Source organism: Sus scrofa, chromosome 6, assembly GCF_000003025.6.
Source record: "Sus scrofa isolate TJ Tabasco breed Duroc chromosome 6, Sscrofa11.1, whole genome shotgun sequence".
Lineage (NCBI taxonomy): Eukaryota > Metazoa > Chordata > Mammalia > Artiodactyla > Suidae > Sus > Sus scrofa.
This window is the reverse complement of record NC_010448.4, coordinates 87,837,524-87,849,783: the sequence shown is the minus strand read 5'-3', so window position 1 is coordinate 87,849,783 and position 12,260 is coordinate 87,837,524. Positions and strand designations below refer to the sequence as shown.

The window sequence follows — 12,260 nt, the reverse complement described above, 5'->3', positions numbered from 1 at the left end:
TAGTATTGCACATAGCATTTCTTTTCTCTGGGCATCAGTCTCTACATTGATAACATAAGAGGACTGGACTTTACTTTTAAAGCCCCTTTCAGCTTGGGTATGCTGTAAATTTCAGAGAGTACCAAGCTCAGATGATCAGTAGACCTATTGCTATCTCAGTTGCACTCTCCTGCCAGTCTGTCTTCCCTCCTCGCTCCAAAGTATTAATGTGACAGGAGATCCTCATTAAAACATTTCAATATTCTGGGGAGTTCGCTTGTGGCACAGCAGGTTAAGATCTGGCATTGTCACTGCCGAGGCCCTGGTTGGTCACTGCTGTGATACACGTTGATCCCTGGCCCGGGAACTTGCACATGCCTGGACAAGGCCAAAAAAAAAAAAAAAAAGGTTAAAAAAAACTGCTCAATATACTGGATTTACATAAATACACTTTTGTCTTTTCATTGCTTGTTTTTGAGTTGTTGGATGGGAAGATGTGTTTACTATAGTAAAAGAGAAAGATGATTTGTCAGATTCTTAATTTTGGGAGTTTTGAAATGCCCCTTTGGTATATAAGTTCATAGACTTGTTAGGAACTAAAATGTTTTCTTTTTTTTTTCTCCTTTTTTCTTTTTTCTTTTTAGGGCTGCACCTGTAGTATGTGGAAGTTCCCAGGCTAGGAGTTGTATCAGAGCTGCAGCTGCCAGCCCACACCACATCCACAGCAACGTGGGATTCCCTGACCCACTGAGTAAGGCCAGGGATTGAACCCTCATCTTTATGAGTAAGGCCAGGGATTGAACCCTCATCTTTATGAGTAAGGCCAGGGATTGAACCCTCATCTTGATGAATCCTAGTCGAATTCATTTCTGCTGAGCCACAGCAGGAACTCCAGGAAGTAAAATGTTTTCACTGGTGTTTTGTAATGAAAATAACACCTCCTCAGTGGTGTTCAGTTAATACTTGTTAGATGAGAACATCCTTACCTTCTGACTATACTCTCAGCTCAAAAGCAAACTTCCATGAATAGCTTCACCTTTTTATGTCTAACTTCAAGGATTGTTGTTTTTTTCCCACACTCAAATAAAATGATATCACTTAAATGCCACTGTAGGTTAGCTTTAGTGAACAACTGTAGCCACTGTGTACTGTGGGTGTTTATATCCTATTTTAATAGATTATCTAATTCTAGCATTGTTTATAGTGAAGAAGGATGAGATTCCCTAAAAGTTTATTGAAGTAAAAATAAGAATTTCTTGCTATAGCTATATAATAAAATTGTAAATTCTTTTTTTTTTTTTTTTTGTCTTTTGTCTTTTTGTTGTTGTTGTTGTTGTTGTTGTTGTTGTTGTTGCTATTTCTTGGGCCGCTCCCGCGGCATATGGAGGTTCCCAGGCTAGGGGTCGAATCGGAGCTGTAGCCACCGGCCTACGCCAGAGCCACAGCAACGCGGGATCCGAGCCGCGTCTGCAACCTACACCACAGCTCACGGCAACGCCGGATCGTTAACCCACTGAGCAAGGGCAGGGACCGAACCCGCAACCTCATGATTCCTAGTCGGATTCGTTAACCACTGCGCCACGACGGGAACTCCTAAATTCTTTATTTTTAGTTCATTGCTGCCAATCTTTTAGAGCCCTTTCATATATATCATTTTATTTGGTCCTTAAAGTACTGTTATTTTTTTAAAAAAAAAGAGTAAGTCTCTCATTTTACAAAGGAGACCAGAACACAGAGAACCTCACTATTTCCCTGATACTCCCCCAATTATAGCAGAGCTAGAATTGAAATCAAAGTTTACTTTTTCTAATTCTTGGTAAGGTATTTTATATATGTATATATATAAATTTATATATTTTTTTAACCTTACAATTAAACTGTCAATTGCTCCTATGGTTCAAATTAGAAAAGGTTAGTCCTGAGTTTGTTTTTTATAGATTGATTGTCACAGTCAGTGGTGTTTAGTTTGTCATATAGAAACTTTGCAGGGCATTCCCTTGTGGATCAGCAGGTTAAGGATGGGTGTTGTCATTGCTATGGCTCAAGTCACTTCTGTAGCGAGGTTCAGTCCCTGACCCCAGAACTTCCACAATTCAAAAGTATGGCAAAAAAAAAAAGAAAGAAAGAAAGAAACTTTGCTATGTGTGACTCTTGGGGTTGGCAGAGGCATCACTTGCACAGTATTTTGTTGAAATCAGTATCATACCCAACTACTTGCTGTTCCAAATCCTCGGCAATGTTCAACATTTTCCCTTCCTACATTCTCAGTTTTCCTCTGTGCCCTGTTGATCGAACTTGGATACATTTCATTCCCATTAGAAAGAGGAAAGAAGGAGTTCCCATTGTGGCTCATTGGGTTAAGAACTCAACCAGTATCCGTGAGAATGCAGGTTCAATCCCTGGAGTCACTCAGTAGGTTAGTATCTGGCGTTGCCACCAGCTGCAGTGTAGGTAGCTGACATGGCTCAGATCTGGCATGGCTGTAGCTGTGTGATTTGACTCCTAGCCTAGTAACTTCCATATGCCGAGGGTGTGGCCCGAAAAAAAAAGATGAAAAAGAAAAGGCCTGATCAGGTAGCAGTGTTCCGTGCTGGTCCTTCTCTATCCAGGAAACAGCATCTGCCATTGATGTGATACTGATTTCAGCTAGGTTCTCAGGAGGCCCCTGGCTAATAGCTGTTTTGCTTTGTTTGAATTTGCAGTGCGGGTCTGGGATGTCCGGCCATTCGCTCCCAAAGAGAGGTGTGTGAAGATATTTCAAGGAAATGTGCACAACTTTGAAAAGGTAAGTTCTGCATGGCAGGGGAGTTTTACTGTCCATTTGATTCAAGAAACACTTAAGACAGTGCTAGGGTACTGTATTTACATACATCAGATCATAATGCTATACACCTAAAACTAATACAGTCTTATTTGTCGATTATATCTCAGTTTTTTTCTTAAATGGCTGGGGGGAGTTCCCCTCATGGCTCACTGGTAACGAACCCAACTAGTATCCATGAGGACACGGGTTCAATTCCTGGCCTCACTCGAGGGGTTAAGGATCCAGCATTGCCATGAGCTGTGGTGTAGGTCTCAGACACGACTCAGGCCAGCAGCTGTAGCTCTGATTCGACCCCTAGCCTGGGAAGCTGTATGTCTCAAGTGTGGCCCTAAAATTCAAAATAAAGAGGGGGTGGGATGGACGGATTAACTGGGAGTTTGGGGTTAGTGGGTGCAGACTATTACATATAAAAGGGATCAATAACAAGGTCCTACTGTATGATACAGGGAATTTTATTCAGTGTCCTGAGATAAATCATAATGGGAAAGAATATATATATGTGTGTGTGTATGTGTGTGTATAACTGAACCATTTTGCTATAGAGCAGAAATTAACATTGTAAATCAACTATAATTTTTTTTTTTGTCTTTTTTTTTTTTTTTTTTTTTTTTTTTTTTTTTTTTTGTCTTTTTGTTGTTGTTGTTGTTGTTGTTGCTATTTCTTGGGCCGCTCCTGCGGCATATGGAGGTTCCCAGGCCAGGGGTTGAATTGGAGCTGTAGCCACCGGCCTACACCGGAGCCACAGCAACACAGGATCCGAGCCGCGTCTGCAACCTACACCACAGCTCACGGTGATGCCGAATCCTTAACCCACTGAGCAAGGGCAGGGACCGAACCCGCAACCTCATGGTTCCTAGTCGGATTCGTTAACCACTGCGCCACAACGGGAACTCCCTATAATTTTTTTTTTTAAACGGTGCTAAGATAGAGGGCAGTAGCTCTACTGAGAAGGGACTACATTCCAGAAGCACTGTTGTCCATCAAAACTTCTCTTGCCAAAAATAAAACTAATAGAAATGGGAGTTCCCTGGTTGTATAGGGAGTTAAGGATGCGGCTTTGTCACTGCTGTGGCTCGGGTCATTACCCTGACTCAGATTCAGTCCATGGCCAGGGAACTTCCACATGCCATGGGCATCGCCTAAAAAATTAAAAAGATGTGTAGTCTTATTTGAAAAAAAACTAATAAAAGCATAAGGAAGAAAGTAATCACATAGAGAGATAGGGATTGGGCCCCTCTCAAATTTAGGACTTCTGACTTCAACAAGATACTCCTATTTTTTTAATTCCTTGGGAACTTTGACTCTCGTAGGTCTCTGTTCCATAGGGCACCCAGACTCTCATGCCTATCACCCAGATGGCCTCCCTCACCCTCCCAGTGACCAGCTATTAGAGCCCAGAGAATACATCCCTTCCCTCACTAAGTACCACCAGCCAAATTTTGAGAGGCAGACATTTTTTCTGAATTCTCAAACCCCAGGTCAGCTCTTTTTTCTTTGTTTTTTTGTCTTTTTGCCATTTCTTGGGCCGCTCCCTTGGCATATGGGAGGTTCCCAGGCTAGGGGTCCAGTCGGAGCTGTAACCACCAGCCTATGCCAGAGCCACAGCAACTCGGGATCCGAGCCGCGTCTGCGACCTACACCACAGCTCGCAGCAACACGGATCGTTAACCCACTGAGCCAGGGCAGGGATAGTACCCGCAACCTCATGGTTCCTAGTCAGATTCGTTAACCACTGCGCCACGACAGGAACTCCCCAGGTCAGCTCTTGAAAGCAGCTTTTCCTCCGATAGTTTGTTAATATATACTAATATTTTTCTTTTGTTTCCATTGAGATTGTTTCCCTTTATAAATCAAAATTTATTTTTTGTTAGATTTGGTTTTATTTTTGTTTTCCTTCAAGATAAAAAATATTTAATGAGAATCAAGGTAAAGGAGCAAAGAGAGCTTCCATTTGTAGGTAGAACAAAATTTTGTTGCCAGTTCCACTCTTATTACTGTAAATTAAGCATTTTCTGTGGTTGGTTTTTATATGGCTTGAAATATATGGAAGTATGCTCTCTTGGGCCATAGAATATAAGGCAATTGTTGATTATATTCTGGGGAGAACAATTGAAACTCTGCTTAAGAAATTTAAAGTCTCTTAATGCTACAGTCTAATAAAGAGGGGTTTGGTGCATAATTGTATTCATTGGATTCCTGTCTATTCATCATTATAGAATCTTCTGAGATGTTCTTGGTCACCTGATGGAAGCAAGATAGCAGCTGGGTCAGCTGACAGGTAAGGATTACTGGGTGTGAGATAAAGGATGGTAAAGCTAATGCAGGTGTCTTCTCATGTTTAATACATGAAACTGATCTAGAGCAGACATAGAATTACAGCTATACTCAGAGATGAAGCCACGTGCACAGGGTTTAAAGATCATATGGACAAACAAATCATTTCTCTCCTCTTCAGATACATTTTAGACCTGGAGGGTAACAGTTTCTTTGGGTTGTTGGATTCCCTTTGCCATCAAAACAAAATTCAGACTCCTATTCTGGCTCCAGTTTCCCTCATCAGGTTCTGCCATGCTTCATTTCATTCAGGTCCATGTACACACCCACCCCCACCACTGTCACCACAATGCTTCACTCACATGGAACGTTTCCTACTCTCACATCCCTTCTGCCTCCAGGCTTCTCTCATATTCCCTCTTCTGTTATCCAAACTCCTGTTCTCTCTAGTAGTTATATCTCTCTAGTAATCACCTATGTTATATCTATAAATTTTCCTGGTCCTCTTTCTTCCTCAGCTCTTGGGCATAACTGATCACTCTTTGCTCTGGGCTGTAGTCACACTATATACATCTAACCTTTATTAGCATTTATTGCATCTTACAGTAAGACAAAGTGGGGCACTCCCGCTAAATTATTTGCTCCTGGAGGTCAAGGAATGAGTCTTAGTCATCTCTGAACTCAGGGCAGTGCTTGACCTATTCCAAGCAGTTAGTGAATAATACATGAATGAATTCCTAGCTCAAGAATGGAAGTCAAATTTTGCCTGCATGTCAGCTGAGCTGTTGGTAATGTCTCCCTCAGTTGAGGATGATTCAGAGCTGGGTCTGGGTTCAGTGGGAGAAGTGTCAAGATTGCTAGGTGAGAGATGTGGCAACATGTGGGCTAGTTATCTTCCAACCCTGAGCTGAATTAAGAGCTATGAAGCTTTAACTATCAATTTAATTTCTCATTCATCATTAGATGATGAGTGGAAAAGAGAAGGCAGAGAATTCTTCAATCAGCTGCTGTTGTATTTGGTACATCTATGGTGATCTATAATTGGAAGGGAGTCAGAAGTCGACAGAAATGTCCAGTTGCCCAGGTTGTTGGGCCACAAATGTGGGATGGCAAAGAATGGTGAGGCTGGGAGTTCCCATTGTGGCTTGGCAGGTTACTAACCTGACTGGTATTCATGAGGACGCAGGTTCAATCCCTGGCCTCGCTCAGTGGGTTAAGGATCTACCATTGCCATGAGCTGTGGTGTTAGTTGCAGGCAAGGCTCAGATCCTTTGTTGCTGTGGTGTAGGCTGGAAACTGTCAATTTGCCTAGCCTGGGAACTATATGTCGCAGGTGCACCCCCCACCCCTGAAAAAAAAAAAAAAAAAAAAGAATGGTGAGACCCTCTGATGGCCCTCTGGGTTTAGCTCCCACTGGGAAATATCTTAACCCTTTTTGGCTTAACCCCATTTCTCTCACCCTTTAGAGATTTTCTGCTGCCCAACTAAAACAGACACCATCATATAAGCATGAAGTCTTTTCTAGGCTAGCTTGGGCTTTCAGCATGTTGCAGTTTTCTCCAATTTGGTTGGAGCTCTGGCATGACCATAAAGAAGCCTCACTTTGCTTCTGAATTGTGAACAATCTGAATATACCTGAAGATTCCAGAGTCCTTTTTTTTTTTTCCCCTAGCATGTATAATATCAGGGAAAATGTACAAGTTTTTGAGTATTTTCTGGGGGTGAGGGTAAGAGTCCCAGGTAAAACAGTGCCACAATGCTGATTTGAGTCCTAGTGGTTTAGAGAACTGCTACTGAAAATCTAAAGAATTTTTTTAGTTGCCAGGTTTCTAAAGACAACCTTAAAAAAAACAAAAACAAAAAACAGGCCCACAGCCTGAGGTGTCTTTTATTGTGACAGAACCATTCTAAGTATTTTTACATCATTTTCAGCAGAAATGTTGTATCTTTCCTAGGTGATTTAGCTTCCAAGTGATAACCTGTCTAGATTTTCTTCTGAGCAGTTTGTTTCTGATATTAGCCCTTTCTAACTTGCAATGTCCTCTCTTCCCTCTTATCCTCCCCCCTGTTCCTTTAAACCTTACTCGTGGAACAATGGGTCTGGTCTGGGGAAAGCCTATGTGTCCACCTGCTGAGGGTTGGCCACATTTCACAGGCCACCTCACCAATTAGCTTCAAGTCAACAAGCAGCTCTGTTACATAAGGAGTCTGGTTCCTGTCAAATGTTGCCATGCCAGAGTAAGGAGAGGAAAAGGAACCCCTCTAAATTTAGCGTCTAATTGGCAGCCATGGAGAGTGAGGCCTTGAAGTAAACCCTTGGAGATCTGGTATTGTGCTGGCTTTTGTGTGCCTGGAAAATGTATCCTTCCTCCTCAGAAAACTGCTTTTTCAGCTTGACCTGGATTTGGCAAATTTCCCTTCCCCACCTGCAATTCACCTACCTCCTCATGTTCAGACTTGAAACCCTTCAACAGTTTCTATCAAGGACTGTGAGACGACCGATCCGTCTGTCTGCCGTGAGCGATTTATTCAGCCTTTTAAACGTCATGTGATTCTCTTTTGATGACAAATGTATTTAATCATCATAATAGTAGCTGCTATTAATTCTGTGAGCCACGCACTTTGTATACATCATTTCATTATATCTCTCAACCAAGCTGTGAAATCAATATTGTCTCTTCATCACTCCATCATTTCATTAAGCAAAGAGAAGCTCAGAGAAGTTAAATGTCTAAGATTACTTGGCTATTAAATAGTTGCATTGAGACTTTCAGTGCAAAACCCAGGTCATTCTGAGTCTGGAACTTATACACCTTTCCACTATACTACATCACCTTAGCTGAATTAATGAGGATAGTTACTTGTGCGTGTCAGGAAAGAAGATAGTAGGAGGGAAAATAGGAGCATCTGAGCCAAAAAGTCTATACGAAGGAGTTCCATCATAGTGCAGAAAACAAATCCGACTAGGAATCATGAGGTTTCAGGTTCGATCCCTGGCCTCCATCAGTGGGTTAAGGATCCAACGTTGCCATGGGCTGTGGTGTAGGTCACAGGCGAGGCTCAGATCTGATGTTTTCTATGGCTGTGGTGTAGGCCAGCAGCTGTAGCCCCAGTTGGACCCCTAGCCTGGAAACCTCCATATGCCATGGGTGTGGCCCTAAAAAAAGAAAAAAGAAAAAGTTCTAATTATAGTTCTGCCACTGAGCCAGCTGATGAACTGTATAACCTTGGAAGAGTCACTGTTTTTCTTATCTGCAAAATGAGTTTAGGAGTTCCCATTGTGGCACAGCAGAAGTGAATCCACCTAGTACCCATAAGAATGCAGGTTTGATCCCTGGCCTCACTCAGTGGGTCGGGAATCTGGTGTTGCTGTGGCTGTGGCATAGGCCGGCAGCTGTAGCTCCAATTCAACCCCTAGTCTGGGAACTTCCATGTGCCACAAGTGCAGCCCTAAAAAGAAAAGAAAAATGAGTTTAGACTAGCTGATTTCTGTTGGCTTCTTCCCGTGATAGGATTCAGTATTCTTTCTGCCTGTGAATTCAGTGTAAGATTTGGATCAAGTGCATTTTTGTGTTATGTTTATATAGCAGAAATTTCCTTCCCCTTCTCTGGGCTCTCTGATTTGAATACAGTACTAAGAAGTTCATGTGGACCCACAACCTAGGTTCCCAACCTACCATGAGTTGGGTTACCTTTAAGACAGTCCTGATTGTATATGAGGTTAACTACACCCTAATTATGTTGAGTGCTCCTTAAAGAAGATTTCTTTGTGTGTGCCTTTCTTCTCCATAATCTTTCCTATTTTAGAAGATTTTGTGTTTGAAGATACCAGTAATGCTTATGTTTTTTAGCTGTTTTTATTTCTCCACTCAGTTGCTCAAGGACAGGATCCATGCTTTATTTAAAATCTATGACTAATTTCTAGAGGTCAGAGTAGAGTTCAGTAAATATGTAGTGAATAAATAAATGGCTGTTGCCATTTCCCCTAAAAAGCCATGCTTCTACCCTACCCTCAGCTCTGGGAGGCCTTAGCCTTGCTCTTCATGATACCTTGCAGGTTTGTGTATGTGTGGGATACCACAAGCAGGAGGATTTTGTATAAACTACCCGGCCATGCTGGCTCCATCAATGAAGTGGCTTTCCACCCTGACGAACCAATCAGTAAGTTTGCCCTGAGGGAAAAGGGAAATTGGGGAAATCTCCGTAAAGGGGCCCTAAGAGTACAGAGGCGGAGGCGGACATCTGTTCTATGTGAATTTCCATGCAAACAGTCTTTATGGGTATTGTTGACAGTCTCACCATTGTTCCAAGCGGTGGGGGTAAGAGCAATGATCCATTTTCTTCTCAATCTCAAAGGGAGCTTGGTTAGTCTATTTCTAGTTCTTTTGTGTTTGCTTGCTTCAGTCTATGATTCAGTGATGTTTCTTAATTTCAGTTATAAATTGCAACTTAATTTGCATTTTATTGGCTAGCTAAACTAAATAAAGGGCCTTGAATTTAAGGAGAAAGTGTAACTTTTCTTCCGATCGAAGTATAATAAGCAGAAGCACATTTACAAAATGTCTGGTACAAACATTGATTCTTCTCCTCTAGAGTGACTTAGAAGGTCTTTTTCTTAAGGTTTGACCGAAAAGGGACATCAGGCTTTAGATGCTGATAATGTATTTCCCATAGCACAGTCCGCCTTCATGGTTTTGAGAGGACTTGGATTGAAAAGCCAGGCTGTAGTTTCCTGGGAATGATGTTTAGGAGGAGGGGAATTTAAGCTAAATCCAATTGCTCTCTTGTACCATAATTGCCTCTTGACATAGGAGTTTTTGAGCACCAAGTCTCCTTTAGCCTTCAATGTTTCCAGTTATCTGTTTATTTCGCCTCAGTTCTCTCAGCATCCAGTGACAAGAGACTGTATATGGGGGAGATTCAGTGAAGATATGGAATGGAAGACTCTACAAGGCTGCTTGACCCTGAGACCTCAGTGTGAGTGGCATCAAATGATGCCCAAGCCAGCATCCTCCCTTCAGATGAAGATCATTACTAGCAAGGAACAGGAGGAGGTGGCCATAGTCCAGCAACCACATGTGTCCCATTTCACCAGGATGATTAAGGCAAGCTTACAGTGGCCTCTTAAAACCACCTGCCAGATTTCAGGGACTGTTTGGTTTTTTTCCTTTTTTTAAAATAAGATTTCTTCAAAGAGACAGGCATTGGTTGGTTTGTAGTTTCCTGTTTCCTAATCCATTCTAAAGACAGGAATGTGACTGAAATTTATTTGTCGGGGTGTGTTTTTTTAATTCAGTAACTTGTATGATACTTTCTTTCTGTGTTTCTCTGACTCATTTTGTATTAAAAGTGAAATAGATGCCTTTTTACAACAGCCATGTGGATTGGATTTATTGCTGTCTTTTTCTTTGAGGCTTGATCACTGAAAATCTAAGCAAGTCCAGAGGATGCAATCCATTTAAACTTCCAAGAAGCTAGTGGGATGTTTTGGCCTTTTTTTTCCCCTTTTCTGTATTTTTAGGTTTACTCTATGAAAATGACAGAATACTTTTCTCCTGTCTAGAAGCATAGCAGTCAAGAGGTGATATATAAGGTCAAAAAGAATCTGGTTCTTATATATTTTCACATGATCTTTGATGAACAAAGTCTGTGTCTACTCTCCCTCCTGCCCAAATTGTTTTTCTGAGCAGCAGTCCCTACCCTCAGGTGTCCTGAAGTGGGCTGATTTGGGGCAGTCTCAGCTGGTAGCAAAAGCATTGGCTGGAATGCTGTATAAACTCAAAAGAATATGATAAAATTTTGGTGTGACTGGACCATGACATTGTCTAAGACTTTTTTTATGATTCAGCTTATTTGTCTGTCTTTCTTAAACTGATGGGCATTAAGAAATGCTGTTAGCTGGAGCTCCCACTGTAGATCAGCGCCATCTCTGGAGCCCTGGAACACAGGTTCGATCCACAGCCCAGCACAATGGGTTAAGAATCCAGCATTGCTATAGCTGTGGCATAGGTCGCAACTGCAGCTGGCCTGGGAGCTCCATATACCTCGAGGCAGCTGGAGGGGGTTAAAAAAAAGGAAATGCTGTGTCTGCCTTCTACTCCTAAGACGGTACTCTCTCCAGATTGCTGAGTGACTGTGCCCAGCACACAGACCCACACTAATGAATCCCATCTGGCACTGGAAACTTGAGTGTGTCTTTTCTTTTCTTGTTTTAGGGCCGCACCTGCAGCATATGGAAATCCCCAAGGTAGTGGACGAATCGGACCTATAGCTGCCGGCCACAGCAACATGGGATTTGAGCTGCATCTGTGACCTACACCACAGCTCATGGCAGTGCCAGATCCTTAACCCACTGAGCAGGGTTAGGGGTTAAACCCACATCCTCATGGATAATAGTCAAATTAGCTTCTGCTGAGCCACAGCAGGAACTCTTGAGTGTGTCTTTTCTGAATCTCCTATCTCAACACTGAGGTCTTCGCACCCCCAGCCTGTTCTGAACGTTTGGTTTTATACTTTTAGCTCACAAACCGAATCATCAATTTATCTTAAGAAATAAAAAAAGATTAAGTGAGCACATGTTCAAGATTTAACTCATTAAGGAAGGAACCATCAGGGTGGTTAAAGCTGTCAAATGATTTAATATAGTGGGAAAAGTTAAAGTATACTGGAAACAGCAATTTATTGTTCCTGGAAGTTAAGAAAGTTTCACAGATTATGCAGTTATACTTAGATTGGGACCTAGAGATTGAGTAGGACTTTGCCAAGTGGATTTAAAAAAAAAAAAAAAAAAAAAGTGCATTCCAAGAAACAGCAGGCACAAACTTGAAAGCTTGGTGTGTTTCATGAACCAAAAGAACTTCAGCATGAGAGTTCCTGTCGTGGCTCAGCGGTTAACAAATCTGACTAGCATCCATGAGGACGCAGGTTCGATCCCTGACCTTGCTCAGTGGGTTAAGGATCCAGCGTTGCCATGAGCTATGGTGTAGGCCGGCAGCTGTAACTCCGATTGGATCCCTAGCCTGGGAACCTCCATAAGCCACAGGTGTGGCCCTAAAAAGCAAAAACAAATAAAATAAAAAGAACTTCAGCATGGTTAGCTGTGGAGAGCAGCAGACAGTAAAGTTGCAAAATTAAGTAGGAGCCAAATCCTGGGGAGCTTGTACTTCATGTCATTTGTCTGATA

The 12,260-nt window shown here is 42.1% G+C and overlaps 1 protein-coding gene across 1 annotated transcript in view; it reads left to right on the top strand.

Annotated features, from left to right (window-relative positions):
• The window catches only part of SNRNP40 (small nuclear ribonucleoprotein U5 subunit 40), a 40,730-nt gene extending 29,840 nt beyond the window's left edge, over positions 1-10,890 (top strand). The window contains exons 7-10 of the mRNA XM_003356266.4: positions 2,682-2,764; positions 5,020-5,081; positions 9,135-9,238; positions 9,955-10,890. Coding sequence (XP_003356314.1) covers positions 2,682-2,764; positions 5,020-5,081; positions 9,135-9,238; positions 9,955-10,004 — 299 coding nt within the window. The 3' untranslated portion in view covers positions 10,005-10,890. The remainder of the gene's footprint in view (positions 1-2,681; positions 2,765-5,019; positions 5,082-9,134; positions 9,239-9,954) is intronic.